Raw genomic sequence first — 15,928 nt, forward strand, 5'->3', positions numbered from 1 at the left:
TTGCAGTTCAGCAACGGCTGGAAGGCCCGGCAGGTTCCTCCAGCCCTGCTTTTTTTAAAAAAATAATTATTGGTTTTCACATTATAAACAAACAAACACACATAACAAACATAAATCATAGCCTTATTGAAAACAAACATAAATCATAGCCTTATTGAAAATTACACTTATTAACATTGTTACGTGACTTCCTCGCTTCCCCTTGGTTGGATTTCATTGCATATCCTTTTAACGGTTTTCCAAATCACAGTTCTTATAAAATTTAACTTAAACATTAACATCCTTAGATCTTCACATTATGAAATTAAACATATTAATTCGACACTTAACATAGATAATAATGTTAGAATGTCGAGGTTTTGAGAAAGAAAGGGTTACAGCGATATAAGATTAGACTGAAGGAAAGATTAAGAAGACATATGTTTGACAGAACTATTTAGAAGTTGCTGGAAAATTTTGGACATTGGGATGCAGAAAGGGGAGGTATGGGGGAGTCCGAGAAAGAAGGTTTATGAAAAGAAAGGTCATGAAACTATATGTGTTTGTATGTCTTTTTATATGTTTGTATTGTTTTAAAAATTTTGTAAAACCAATAAAAATTTATATATAAAAAAAAAATAACATAGATAATATCCTAAGCCAATTAAGTGTCTGCAAGCTGTTTTCAGTTAATTTAACTTAACATATTTAACTAAGTAATCATTAAATTTAATCTACTCTTCCTGATACTCCTCCTCCTTCTGGTCGCGGACTCTTCCGGTTAGGTCGGCTAGCTCCGAAAAATCCATCATCTTCATCTGCCATTCTTCCAGCCCTGCTTTGGAGGCTTGTCTATCCCCAGCAAAGTGTATTGCAAGTAAGCGTAGTGCCTTGTATGCATGCGGGAGCGAGCCTTTGTTTGAGCTGTGTTCGAGCACAACCTCTGTTTTTATTACTTCTGTACTGTTTTTACATCTTTCAGTTTTTTAACAAATATTGTTTCAATTCTGTTACAATGCAATTACTTTTTGACTATTCTCTTTTGTATGTTTTCAGCTTTTTGTGGTTTTTGGCATGCGTGTTGTAAGTTTTGTAAGCTGCCTCGAGTCCTGGATATAAATGAGGATGATGATGCTCGGATCTCCATCAGCCCCAAGTGACATGGCTGGTGGTTACTGATGGTGGGAACTGGAGCCTTGCAGTGCGGGTTCCTCCCATCCCCTGCCTTAAAGACTAGTAAACGTGTGTAACAGAATTACAATTTCCAGCAACTCTTAATACACTTCAGTCCCCAGAATTCTTTAAAGGATGGAACATGTGCTTCAGGTGTGCTCTTTTTAACTCAAGCTTTGTTCGGGGAGGAGAGAAGGAGAGCCATTGACACCTATAGAAAATTATGCACTTCGTAATTCAGAAGTCGGCGGTGTGTATCACCTCTACATTTTTCCTAATTCTAGAAATACACGAGAGACGCATGCGTAGTGAGAAAGAGAAGCGGGGAGAAAAGGGGAGCGGCAGCACGTGACCCCTCCTCCTCTCACTCGCCTGCCAAGCGAAGGAAGTGAGCGAAAGGGCGGGGGTTAGGAGGGGCGGGGCAAGCATATGTCACGCCCATAGCCACGCCCCTCCACAGAAACCCAAACTGGGTGCATGAAAGCGCTTGCAAGAAAATTAGGAACTAACACGAAATTTAATAGCTGCTGTTTTTTTTTATTACCATTGCTGTTTGCATTAATGCAAAGCAGTATTAATTGTTAATCATTATCCAATGTCAATAGAAAGCAACAATGTTAATTATTAATCACAACTAAGATTAATTCATAAGTAATACTATTAATACAAAGACATCATCACCATTGTTTTTATTATATAATCCATGCACGTGGAGCCTTACAAACAATGAGACGACAGGGCACCGCATCAAGGGAGCGATTGGGGTGTACTGGTTAAGAGTGTCAGACTAGGATTTGTCTGATCAGGGTTCAAATCCCTTCTCTACCATGAAACTCAGTGGGTGACCTTGAGACAGTCATTCAGCCTATCCTGCTCAACTAGGTTGTTGGGAGGATGAAATGAGAACCATGTACAGTACCTTAAACTCTTTAAAGGAAAAGTGAGATGTAAATGTGATAAATAAATCATGCAATAAATCGGGTAGGCAACCTAAGACCCGTGGGCCGGATGTGGCCCGATCACCTTCTCAATCCGGCCCACAGACAGTCTGGGAATCAGCCTGTTTTTACATGAGTAGAATGTGTGCTTTTATTTAAAATGCATCTCTGGGTTATTTGTGGGGCATAGGAATTCGTTCATTTCCATCCCAAAAATATAGTCCGGCCCACCACATGGTCTGAGGGACAGTGGACTGGCCCACAGCTGAAAAAGGTTGCTGACCCCTGCAATAAATAAATGGGGCTTTCAATCTGGAAAGAGAGGAAGCAAGGGAAAGGCAATAAAATGCAGATGGAGGTAAAGGGAGAAGTATTTACTTACCGCATTTAAGTAATTATTTCACTTCCGTTTAGTTAAAACCTGTCATGAATCAGACTGTGTAAGATCATAATCCTAAATACACCTGCTAGGGAGTAATTAAAGCCCCTCTGGACTCCACAGCTTTTGACGCTGAATAAATCTTCATTGGATGTGTGCCCTTTAATCCTATGTCTACATTTATTATTATTATTATTATTACAGTATTATTATTATTATTATTATTACAGTGGTACCTCAGGTTACATACGCTTCAGGTTACAGACTCCGCTAACCCAGAAATAGTGCTTCAGGTTAAGAACTTTGCTTCAGGATGAGAACAGAAATCGTGCAGCGGCGGCGCAGCGGCAGCAGGAGGCCCCATTAGCCAAAGTGGTGCTTCAGGTTAAGAACAGTTTCAGGTTAAGAACAGACCTCCGGAACGAATTAAGTACTTAACCCGAGGTACCACTGTATTATTAAATTCATAGCTGGCCCTTCAGCAGGTTCCCTTTACCAAAAAAAATGCAATAAAATAAATTGTTGAAATACTACAGTAGAAAAGAGCAGCAAAGAAATTGTCAGACTCAACAAGATTGAAAACAAACACCAAGCACCATAATAGTGACATGTAGTGGATTAAAGTGGAAAGGTCTTTACTAAAAATGACATCAAGGTAGGGATCAGGAGGGCTTCTTCAGGGAGAGTATTCCATAGTCAAGGGGTCATCACCAAGAAGGCCCTTTCATGTAGAGCTCTTTACCGCACTTGAGATGGGGACACCAGAAGGAGGGCCTTTGCTGAAGATCTCAGCATGCAGGTGGGCAATTGTGGGGGCAACCAGCCCCTTCGGTCTCCCTCCCTCAAGCCTCGCATGAAAACCAACATCTTGAACCTGAAAATTAATCGGCAGCTGGTGCAATAGGCGAAGCAAAAGCATAATATGATCATAGCACCCAGTTGGGGTTAACAGCTCCGCAGCTATATTTTGGACTATGGTCACACCCACACACACATTTAAAGCAGCTGGCTTACACCACACAAAATCCTAGGAACCGGAGTTTGTTAAAGGTGCTGGGAATTGTAGCATTGCGAGGGGAAAATAAAAGTTCCCGGGATTCTTTGTGGTCAGGGGTGGGGTGAGGGAGGGAAGCATGTACTTTAAGTGTGCAGTGTGGATGTGACCTAAATTCAGTTTCCATACGGTCTTTAAAGGCAGCCCCACATATAAACAAATTATAGTACAGTGGTACCTTGGTTCTTGAACAGCTTGGTTGTTGAACAAATCGGAACCCGAATGCCGCAAACCCAGAAGTAAGTGTTCCGGTTTGCGAATGTTTTTCAGAAGCCAAACATCCAACATTTCTACCACTTGAGCACAGGAAGCTCCTGCAGCCAATTGGAAGCTGCGCCTTGGTTTTCGAACGGTTTCGAGAATCAAACGGACTCTTGGAATGGATTAAGTTCTAGAACTAAGGTACCACTGTAGTCTAACCTGGAGGTTCATCAGCAGGCAGGGCAGCAACGCTGCCCAGCCCCAAGCCAGTTCTACTAGTAGGAATAGGGACGCGGGTGGCGCTGTGGTCGCCAGTTCAAATCCCTGCGATGGAGTGAGCTCCTGTTGCTCTGTCCCAGCTCCTGCCTACCTAGCAGTTCGAAAGCACGCCACTGCAACTAGATAAATAGGTACTGCTGCGGCGGGAAGGCAAACGGTGTTTCTGTGCGCTCTGGCTTCTGTCACGGTGTCCAGTTGCACCAGAAGTGGTTAAGTCATGCTGGCCACATGACCCGGAAAGCTGTCTGTGGACAAACAGTGGCTCCCTCAGCCTCAAAGTGAGATGAGCGACGCAACCCCATAGTCACCTTTGACGACTGGACTTAACTGTCCAGGGGTCCTTTACCTTCTAGTAGGATTACTGAGGTCACACCAGTCTAAGGTAGTAACAGAGGCTCCATGCCAAGGAGAGGCAGTGGGGTGTAGTGGTTAGTGTGTCAGACTAAGACCTGGGAGATCAGGGTTCAAATTTCCTCTCAGGCACGACCTTGGGCTAGTCACTGTCTTGCAGCCTTAACCTACCTCACAGGGTTGTCGTAAGGATAAACAGGGAGAGGGAGAAAAATGTACGGCACCATGAGTTCCCTGGATAAAATGTGAGATGCAAATGCAGTAATAAATAAGTGGAGGCAACCATTTGTGCCTCACATGATAACGATGGTTCGGTGAGTGCTGCCAGACAGCTCAGGGATGGAATGCCACTAAACCATGCAGGCATATATGATGTCAGCCAGCTAAGGATAATTGGTTTCTGAAAGTCACATTGATTATGCTACTTCATGCATTTGATTGTGGCACCAGTCCACAAAACCTATAGCTGAAAGACCACCTCTTGGGCAAGAGATGTGGACCACAACATAATGTTTGAAGATTGGGAAAGACTGTGGAAGAAAGGGGTCACGTTCACTGCATGTACAGTGTTAAAGGAAAATATGATGAAAACGATGTATAGATGGTATTTGACTCCTGTAAAACCAGCAAAAATTTACCATAACAGTGATAATCTATGTTGGAAATGTAAAGAAAAAGAGGGTACTTTCTATCGTATGTGGTGGACTTGCCCCAGGGTGAAAGACTTCTGGGAGAAGATTTATAATTAATTGAAAAAAAATGTTGAAATATACATTTATTAAGAAACCAGAGGCCTTTCTTCTTGGAATAATAGGTTTGGAATCGCCCAAGAAAGATGTTAAATTATTTTTGTATGCCACAACTGCTGCTCGAATTTTATTAGCTAAGAACTGAAAAACACAAGAAATACCAACGGTGGAAGACTGGAGGATGAAGATGATGGATTTTTTGGAGCTAGCCAAACTGACTGGAAGAGTCCGCGATCAGAAGGAGTACCAGGAAGAATGGATGAAATTTAAAGACTCTTTAGTTAAATATGTTAAGTTAAATTAAGTGGAAAAGCTTGCAAATACCAGATAGGCTTAGGATTTAAATTTGTAACGTGATGAATTAATATGTTTAATGTCGAACTGGAAAGAAAGAAAGATGTTAAGTGATTAAGTTAATTTTTTAAAAGAATTTAGGATTGGGAAAACCGTTAAAATGATATACATTGAAATTCAACCAGGGGGACACGAGGAAGTCACTTAACAATGTAATTAAGTTTGAATTAATACGGTGAAGATTTATGTTTGTTTGTTTAAAAAACTTTTTGGAAAATTAATTTTTAAGATTGGGAAAAAAGAAAGACCGCCTCTTTCCCTACAGAGCTGGCTGGGTGTTGAGAACGGCAGAGGGGGAGAGGTCCTCTTGTTAGGTTTGCTACTCTCTGAGGTTTGCTGGAAGGGCTCAGGAGTGGACTTACCTGTGGCAGCCCCTAAGTTGGGAACTCCTTCCCCAAAGAGGTGCGTCTGGCCCCTTCACTGTGCAGCTTCCCCTAGTACTGAAGACAAAGCTGGCCTTTGACACCTGAGATGTGTGTTTTCAGGGCCCGCCCTATTCCTGTGGCTGCAGTCCGTTTAATCTGGTTTTAATACTGGATTTTAGATCCCCTTTAATTAGCCCCACAAATGAACTGGCAGCCGATGCAACTATTTGAGACTAGGGCTATGTGACTTACAAAGCCAGCCCCGGTCCGGCCACTGCATTTTGGACCAGTTGATGGTTCCCAGTCGTCTTTGAGGGCACTAAAACAATCCAATATGAACTTTATACAAAAGTATGGAGGATGGGGGCCAAGTCCTTTCTGTCCCAAAGGAGGCTGAAGCTGCCAAACCAGGATGAGATGGAAATCATCTCTCCTACCCACAACGTCCACCTGGGCCTCAAGTGATAATGATGGACCCAGGAGCCAAGTGTGCTTTCTCCATGTAAAGGTAAAGGTAAAGGTAAAGGGACCCCTGACCATTAGGTCCAGTCGTGACCGACTCTGGAGTTGCAGCACTCATCTCGCTTTATTGGCCAAGGGAGCCGGCGTACAGCTTCCAGGTCATGTGGCCAGCATGACTAAGCCGCTTCTGGCAAACCAGAGCAGCACACGGAAACGCCGTTTACCTTTCTGCTGCAGCGGTACCTATTTATCTACTTGCACTTTGACGTGCTTTTGAACTGCTAGGTCGGCAGGAGCAGGGACTGAGCAACAGGAGTTCACCCCGTTGTGGGGATTCGAACCGCCAACCTTTTGATCAGCAAATTCTAGGCTCTGTGGTTTAACCCACAGCGCCACCCGTGTCCCTCCATGTATCCAATGCTAATTATTGGATTCTTTTGCCCCATCTTTTTGTGCCTGCCAAACAGCCGTGTCATGCTTAAAATATTTTATTTTCTTGTTAATTATGCTGTTTTAAATGTGCATGTTATATTTGACTTCACTTAGCAATGCTTTCTTTTGAAATGTTTAAGATTTTGTTTTTGTTTGTGTTAAATATGTTTCCATTATTTGACCTCCTTTGTAATGAGAAATCTTTGAGATGGTATTTTGGTTTCCTGTTAATTGTGTTGCTTTGACTGTGCACTTTATATTCGACTTTCTTCAGAAATGTTTGATTCTGCATTGTTTTGTTGATGTTTAATATGCCGTAAACTGCTTTGAGATTTTTCTTTAAAATATAAAGGGGTATAGAAATGAAATCATCATCATCAGAGCAGATCCATCCAAGTGACTGGGACCTGGGTTCAAATCCTTACCTGGCAGTGAAGCTCAGTGGGTGACATTCAGCCAGCCACTGCCTAACCTACCTCCTAGGGTGGTTGTTGTGGAGATTAATTGGGGAGGGGTAGAAACATGTTGGACACCTTGTGCGCCTTTGAAAGAAAAAGTTGGGCTACAAATATGATTAATTAATTGACTGATTAATCAATAAAAATGGGTGAATTAATTTATATTCTCCCATTGATGTGAATAGCCAAAACTAACTTAGGGCGATTCGTTCCAGCGGGTTTACTCTGAGCAGAATTCCATTACTATTGCTATTCATTTTAATATTTTTATTAAATGTGTACAGTGGTACCTCGGGTTAAGTACTTAATTCGTTCCGGAGGTCCAAACTTAACCTGAAACTGTTCTTAACCTGAAGCACCACTTTAGCTAATGGGGCCTCCTGCTGCTGCCATGCCGCCGGAGCATGATTTCTGTTCTCATCCTGAAGCAAACTTCTTAACCTGAAGCAATATTTCTGGGTTAGCAGAGTCTGTAACCTGAAACGTATGTAACCTGAAGTGTATGTAACCCGAGGTACCACTGTATATGGCCCTATACTCGTAGATCTCAGGGCAGTTCACAACATAAGATTACAATATGAAATTTATTTGCAGTATTAAATGTATCAGTCGCTTTCTTGGGGGCCACAGGAATCCAATGCAACTTACATTATTTAAGCAAGCAAGCAAACACAGGGTGCCAACTTCAATAAAATATTTGGGGGGGGCAGGTAAGCGCTGCCCCACGAAATCAATCACAACACACACACCATTTTGAATGCCAGTGGTCATCAACTTGGGGGATGGGTGTCTCGGCCCTCTCAAATATTTTATTAAGGGGCTGAAAAGACCTCGGACCCTAGGACTTGGCTCCTATGAAATGCATACATTAAAACCAGCATTTAAAAAAGCAAGTCTCTTTAAAAAAAACACAAACTAGATTTCTTCCTCTTTTGCGTCTCATCTTACTCGGCGCACTTGCCATTTTTATTTTTTAATTTTTCAATGAAGAGGAAAAAGAAGAAAAACTAGATTAAGACAACCCGCCCACGCAAAAAAAAAAAAAAAAAAAAAAAAAAAAGAGGTCGTAGATAATCAAGAGTCCAAGCCCCGGAAAGAATGACAGCGGTCGCCACCACCATCACCATCGCCATGGCAGCAATGCAATTTACCTCCCCAGGTAAACAGGCGTCATTAACCCACAGAGGAGATTCCCTTCCCCCGCCCATCTCTAAGGGGTGGGCACCTCCGAGGCTCGTGCCTTTCCGCCCCCCACCCTCGGCACCGCCCCAAGCCGGTGGCGATCTGTCGGCCGACGCTAGATGGCACCTTTCCCTCGCCGAGTTAGCACCCCTCCGGCTGCCCGTTCCTTAGAGCCGCCCCTGCGCGCGGCGGCGCCCACTGGGTTTGTTGCGCGCCCTGGTGCCACCGCCGCGGCCACTTCCCTGCCCGCTCCTACGAGGATGACTCCTCCGGCTCGCCCTCTCCGACAGCCCGGCTGACGACCCTCCACCTTCTCCTCCTTCTCCTCCGCTGACGCTCCCTTGGGCGCGCGCGCGCACAACAGGCTTTCCGGCACCGGCGACCCCCTCGCCCGTCCGGGGGAGGCCATGCGAGGCACCCCCTCGGTCCCTGGACCCAGCTGAGGCTGCTCGACGCCAGCCTCGCCCTTGATGCGCGCCCCGGGCCCCCCGGGCCTGCCTGCCGCCTCTCCGCGCGCCCCACCCAGCCGCCCGTCCGTCCAGGCTGTGCGCGCCCTCCTCCCCGCTGGAGCCGGGCCCGAGCGGGGCGGGCGAGGGGATGCGCCCTCGGAGAGAGGGCAGCGGGGCCGCCCGGGCAAGGGCATCTGAAGGAAAGGCGCCCGCCTAAAGGGACGATGACGACGACGAGCGCCATGGACGCCGCGGAGACCCAGGAGGGGGCGCGCCGGCCGCTCCAGGGGCCCCCCGACCCTCGCCATAAGGCGCCGCCGCCGCCCGTGATGGACGGCGAGGCCGCGGGGAGGCCCCCGGGCGGATCCCGGGCGGGCTGCCAGCCCCCCGACGGCAGATCGGAGCCCCCCACCCGCAAAGGCTCGGCGGCCCCCAGCAAAGCGGAGATGGCGCCGGCCACCGTGGCCGAGCAGATCGTGGCCGCCGACATCGCGTCCGCGGCTGCCGCCACCGCCAGCCCCGACGGCCCCGAGGGCACCTTCGTGCAGCGGCAGCTGGGCGCCATGCTCCAACCGGCCGTCAACAAGTTCTCGCTCCGCATGTTCGGCAGCCACAAGGCGGTGGAGATCGAGCAGCAGAGGGTCAAGTCCGTCGGGTACTGGATCATCCATCCCTACAGCGATTTCAGGTAAGCGCGCCGGAGGGGGTGGGCTTCGGGCACCCCCACCCCAGGGACCCACTTCTCAGCGGGGGTGGAGGTGGGTGCGCCCTGGAAGAAGGACCCACCAACCGGGTCGTGGGAAATCAGAGCGCGGGGCGCGCGGCGCTCTCCGAGGTGCTGAATCTCTCTCGCTTGCAAGCTGCACTCGCCCAGGCCGTCTGAAGGGCCAGACGGTGGTGGTTTGCTTTGGGCTGTCCTCGGGGCGGGGGCTTTTTGCGAGCTGCTCTTAAAATAAAGCGCTGGGCGCATTCATGGCGTCATCGGCCTCTTCCACAACATTACCTTCACCAACTTCTCTTTAGCACCCCCCCCCCCTCTCCTTGCAAGGCGAAAAGGGGGCGGAGGAAGGAGAGAGAGACATATATTCTTGAAGCAACAGGGCCAGCCACCCTTCTCAGGGCTATTTGGGCCACGTCTCCCCGTTGTTTACTTATTCATTTATTCGTTCTATTTATATCTCCTGCCATTCAGTTTACAGTAAAACTCCCAGGACAGATTCCGAATTATCCCCACTATTAAAAAGGCGGGAGGAGCGAGGGGGGGACGGGGGGGGGGAGTGAGTCATCCCTGATCCACCAGACCAGGTGCTCTCATTTCACATCCTGCCTGCGGGAAAGCAAAGGTCTTAAATTCCTCCTTGACCGGTCTGTGTGTGCCACCTGGGCCTTGCCCATGCCATGCCTTCCGATTAACCAATCTGTGTTGGCCCTTGGTAACGCAAATAAGGACCCCAGCTCTTGCTGTGGATGTAAATTGAAAGTTAAGGTAAGGTTACTAGAAGTCCCCATTTCCCTGGGATAGTCCCTGGATTTACAAATCAATCCCCATTCAAAATCCATTGAATTTGAAAAGTGTCCCCAGATTCATTGAAAAAAATCTGGTAACCTTAGGTTAAGGGGGCGGTGAGGGGAGCCTGCAAACAGAGACTGTAGTTCTGTGGTCAGAGCATCTGCCTTGCCTGCAAAAGGTCTCTGGCAGCCTCTCCAGGTAGTCCTATCTGAAATATTGGAGAGGCACTGCCAGTCAGTGTACACAGCACTGAGGTATATGGACCAATGGTCTGACTCAGTCTAAGGCACATTCCTATGTCCTCCTGCCTGTCTGTCATGGGTCCCTAGGCAGAGGAATCCTTCAGGGGGGAGGATCATAGCTCAGTGGTAAAACACATCCTTTAAGGATAATAATTTCATTATCTGTACCCTGCCCATCTGACTGGGTCACCCCAGCCACTCTGGGCATATACAAAAACATAATAAAGCATTTCACATTGAAAACCTCCCTATACAGGGCTGCCTATAGATGTCTTCTAAAGGTTGAATACTTACTTATCTCCTTGACATCTGACAGGAGGGCATTCCACAGGGTGGGTGCCACTACGGAGAAGGCCCTCTGCCAGGTTACCTGTAACTTTACTTCTCGCAGTGCGGAAACTGTCAGAAGATGCTCAGAGCTAGATCTCAGTGTTCAAGGTGAACAATGCAGGTGAAGACCCTCCTTCAGGTATACAGGGCCGAGGCTGTTTGGCATCCTTTGCATGTCAAAGGTCCCAAGTTAAGACAACAACAACAACAACAACAACAACAACAACAACAACAACAACAACTTGTACCCCGCCCATTGGACTTGGTTTCCCCAGCCACTCTGGGCGGCTTCCAACAGATTATAAAAGAACACATAATACACCAGACATTGAAAGTTTCCCAATACAGGGCTATCTTCCGATGTCTGTAGAAGGTCATATACCGTATTGGCCCAAATATAAGCTGCACCTGCAAATAAGCCACACCTTTAAAATTCAGGGGGAAAATTTTTTAAAAAGACAACACCCGGATATAAGCCACTCTCTTAAAATTCTGCAGGCACTCACACCTGTTCCATTTTACCGTATGTCTGTTTCAGCAGTGGTATCGTAGAAGGCAGTTTTTGTAAGGTTGTGAATTGAAGCTGCACTTTAACATTTCATGGTCGGATTTTTGGGGGGAAAGTGAGGCTTATATTCAGCCAATATGGTAGTTGTTTATCTCCTTGACACCTGCTGGGAAGCTGCTCCACAGAAGGCCCTCTCCCTGCTTCCCTGCAACTTCACTTCCCACAGTTGAGGGAATCTCCAGAAGGCCCTGGGAGCAGGACTTCAGTGTCCAGGCTGGACAATGGGGGTGGAGATGATCCTTCAGGTATCTTAGAGAATGCCTACTAGTTAGTACTGATAGCACTGAGATCAACAATCTGACTTGTTATAAGGCATCTTCCTCTTTTTAAAGGGTTGCAGGACTGTCCTTGAAGAGACTAGGCCAGGTGTGGAAAGCCTCAGGCTCAGGAGCCAAATGCAGCCCTCCAGGCCTCTCTATGCGGCCCCCGGACCCTCTCCCTAAGCCATGCATCTCAGCTATCCTGTCAAACACTCTCCTCAAACAGTTTGGCCTGGCTGGATGGAACCTAGAAGTAGGCCAGTGCTTCTTGCTTGCATGGGTGGATGTTGGAGGAGAGAAAGAAAACTGTGTGTGTGTGTAGAAGCTTCTGACCTCTGAGTGGCTAAACTTGTGGACTGCATGGAGCGAGAACATGTGCTTACAGAAGCACAAGCTGGATTCAGGGCATATTGGTCAACCATAGATCAAGGCCTAGTACTCCCACACCTTGTGGAAAAATATACCTCAAAAAAAGGAGGATCCCTTTATGCAGGCTTTACAGATTTTAAATCTGCTTTTGATTTGATATCACGAGACAGATTTTGGGAAAAACTAAGTTCCTCGAACATAGATAGACGATTACTGCTTCTCATCCGCAGTTTATACGAAAACACCTGTGTCCGGGTTAGGTGTGATCAACAGGACCATTTATCTAAGGAAATTCAAACCATATTGTACAAAAGCCAACTGTTGCCTCCATTGCCCCGCCCACGTTTGTCCCAGGCCACGCCCACCTCCAGCCCCAATGCAACCTCTCTGTCTGGCCCCTTGGGCTCTCTCTGCATCCCCAAGCCACACCCTTCTTCCTAGGCCACGCCTCTCAGCAGCCCTGCTTCATATTCCCCTTGAGTGCTTTTGTCTGGCATGCAGTCCCACCGGAAGCTTTACTGTGAGCCAATACGGACCTTGCCAAGGAAAATGTTCCCCCATCCCAGGCTTAAAGGTAAAGGTAAAGGGACCCCTGACCATTAGGTCCAGTCGTGGCCGACTCTGGGGTTGCGGCGCTCATCTCGCTTTACTGGCCGAGGGAGCCGGCGTACAGCTTCCGGGCCATGTGGCCAGCATGACTAAGCTGCTTCTGGCGAACCAGAGCAGCGCACGCAAACGCCGTTTACCATCCCGCTGGAGTGGTACCTATTTATCTACTTGCACTTTGATGTGCTTTCAAACTGCTAGGTTGGCAGGAGCAGGGACCGAGCAACGGGAGCTCACCCCGTCATGGGGATTCGAACCGCCGACCACCTGATCGGCAAGTCCTAGGCTCTGTGATTTAACCCACAGCGCCACCCGCGTCCCTTATCCCAGGCTTAGGCTGATGACAAAAACGAGCCGATAGCTAGGAGCACAGTGTTTATGTGGGGATGGAGAGGTGACTATTGTGAAGTGACTAACATCTTTGTAATTCACTTACATTTTGTGGCTGAGTGCCAGGCTCTTTCCTACTTGCCAGAACATGCAATCTCCTTTTAACCTCCCAGAAGGTTAGAGCCAGTGGTGGCTGAGGCCCCTTTCAGCTGGTGGAGTGGAAGGCAGGGAGCTGAACAGTAGGTGGCGCCAGAGCAGGTGGCAGGCAGAGGAGCCAGCTAATTATACATTCTAGTTTTGTCCCACCCTCCTCCTCTTCCCGACCTACAAGGTGCAAAACTGAGACTAAGAAGGTGGAGGAAGCTGACAGGCAGAACCACCCCCATGGACCTAGGACTAGGACCACGGGCCTAGGACCCTCGTACCTACGGGACCGCCTCTCCCGGTATGCCCCACGGAGGACCTTAAGGTCCATAAATAGCAACACCCTAGAGGTCCCGGACCCTAAGGAAGTCAGATTAGCCTCAACCAGAGCCAGGGCCTTTTCAACACTGGCTCCGGCCTGGTGGAACGCTCTGCCTCATGAGACCAGGGCCCTGCAGGATCTGATTTCTTTCCGCAGGGCCTGTAAGACAGAGTTGTTCCGCCTGGCCTTTGGCTTGGAGTCAGTTTGATTCCCTCCCCCTCTTTCTTTTTTCTTTTCTCCTTCTGTGTTGGAACTCCTATTTGGGGACTTCCCTGGCTTTTTTCTGGCCCACGTAGGACCAGTCTGGCTAAGTTAGCCTTGGTGAAGATTTGACGTTTTCATCCCCAAAAAGTTTTTGATTTGAGTTTCTGCTGAAATGAGGCTGCATTTTAATGTTGTATTTTAATTTTGTTTTTAATTTGTATTTTAATCAGTTGTTTTTATACCTGGTGTTAGCCGCCCTGAGCCCGGTCTTGGCTGGGGAGGGCGGGGTATAAATAAAATTATTTATTATTATTATTATTATTATTATTATTATTATTGACTGGATGTAGGTAAGGAGGCCACAGGTGGGGCACTGGCTGAGGGCAAACTGAGCTTGGTGGGGCACTGCCCCATTTGCCCTCATGGACCAGCCTCCCTTTTCTGGACAGGGACCGGGTTCAAATGCCTGCTTAACTTGTGAAGTCCATTGGGTGGCCTCAGGCCAATCACAATCTCTCAATTTGGCCTACTTCACAGGGTTACTGTGAAGGTGAAACAGGGTGTGTGTGTGTCCTGCTGGCTACCATGAACTCATAGAGCAGAGTTTCCCAAACTTGGGTCTCCAGCTGTTTTTTGGACTACAGTTCCCATCATCCCTGATGACTGGTCTTGCTAGCCAGGGCTGATGGGAGTTGTAGTCCAAAATCAGCTGGAGACCCAAGTTTGGGAAACCCTGTCTTAGAGGAAGGTTGTAAAGTGCGTTTTTAAAAAATCAAACTTTACATGTAGTTAGGGGAGCCTGTTGCATTCAAGACATTGCTGGACTTCAACTCCCATCTCCCCCAGCCAACATGTCCAATGGTCATGGGTGTTAGGAGTTGTAAGTAATGGGCCCCGCCTGCTAGCCTGCTCCCTAAAATATCACTGGTTTGCTCATTTCTATATACAGTGGTACCTTGGTTCTCAAACTTAATCTATTCTGGATTTCAGTTCAACAATTACTCTGAAAAAATACATATTTTGTTACGTGCAGATGGCTTTAGATACCTCTTAGGTCCATAAATTACCATGTAGCATATATTCAACACAAAAAAACAGCAACAATTTGTTGTTGAGAAAGGACAGCTGGACATATAAAGGGCCCCATTACCTTCAGTAGCACAGGGCCTCCTCAAACCTAAATCCGGCCCTGCCAGCAACATATGGATGGCCACAAGTTCTGCACCTTGGAGGTACGGGGTAGCATGGAGAGTGCCCAGCAAACGGACAATCAAGGATGATGCTGTGGAGGAATAGCTCTATAGCAGAGCTCTCTCTCTGCGTGTAGATAGCCTCAGATTCAGTCCCTAGCATCTCCTGTAGGGCTGGGGGTGTTCTCGGTCTAAAACCCCGGAGAACTGCTGCCAGTCAGTTCTGGGAGACTGGGGAGGGAGGGGAGCTGCCCTTTGCAGAAAGAGGAGACTCCCTGGCTTCTTCAGCAGACTATCTGATCTCTGCTTCTTGGCCTCCCTCCTCTCCAGCCTCCACTTCTGCCTCTGGTTCTGAACTGCTCTCTGACACAGCCTCTTCCTGCTCACTAAACCCTGTTGCCTCTTCAGCTTCCCACACCTCCTGCTCCCAGTTCTCTCCTTCTGACTACTCATCACCATCCTGCCACCAACCCCCTGGCTCTGAGTCTTCTTCCCTTGGGGGCTCCCCAGCTGGTGCCTCCAGCCAGTCCATGACACCCAGAAGGGAATATGACCCTCCCCCTTTAAAAGCCCCCCCCCCCGCTAAAGGCACAGGAATGATTCTCCAATGCTGCAAGCGTACCGCTAGCTCACCAGCCGTCTTTGGACTACAGCTTCCATTATCCCTGATCCTAGGCTTCACTGGCTGGGGCTGATGGGAACTGGAGTCCAACCATTTCTGGAGGGCCACAGGCTACAACAGAAAAGAGGCTTGGTCAGCAGTGGAGGAGAAGGTGAAATCTCTTTCAAAGTTTGACTCCAAAAGCCTGAGGGCTAGAATGTTGGTGGTTTAAAAACAGGAAGGCGATGCAATTGTCGGGCTGCCAGGTTTCACACCAGAATGATTGCCCATCTTGTGTTTGCATAACAAATTTGTGGCCATGTGGAAATACATGCGGCCTGCTTCCCTTGGTCTCGTCGCTGCTCTCTGTATTTAACAGCTTGAAGATTTCCGTATTTGGCACACCCTGAGCAACAGATGTGTTCACATGTCAATAGAGATCAGGAA

The 15,928-nt window shown here is 47.7% G+C and overlaps 1 protein-coding gene across 1 annotated transcript in view; it reads left to right on the plus strand.

Annotated features, from left to right (window-relative positions):
* The first annotated feature begins 8,909 nt into the window (after window positions 1-8,909).
* Window positions 8,910-15,928, plus strand: part of HCN3 (hyperpolarization activated cyclic nucleotide gated potassium channel 3) — a 31,969-nt gene continuing 24,950 nt past the window's right edge. Inside the window, exon 1 of the mRNA XM_080984559.1 lies at window positions 8,910-9,493. Coding sequence (XP_080840685.1) covers window positions 9,030-9,493 — 464 coding nt within the window. The 5' untranslated portion in view covers window positions 8,910-9,029. The remainder of the gene's footprint in view (window positions 9,494-15,928) is intronic.

The sequence above is a fragment of the Podarcis pityusensis genome (assembly GCF_964106645.2).
Source record: "Podarcis pityusensis genome assembly, chromosome: 16".
Taxonomy (NCBI): Eukaryota; Metazoa; Chordata; class Lepidosauria; order Squamata; family Lacertidae; genus Podarcis; species Podarcis pityusensis.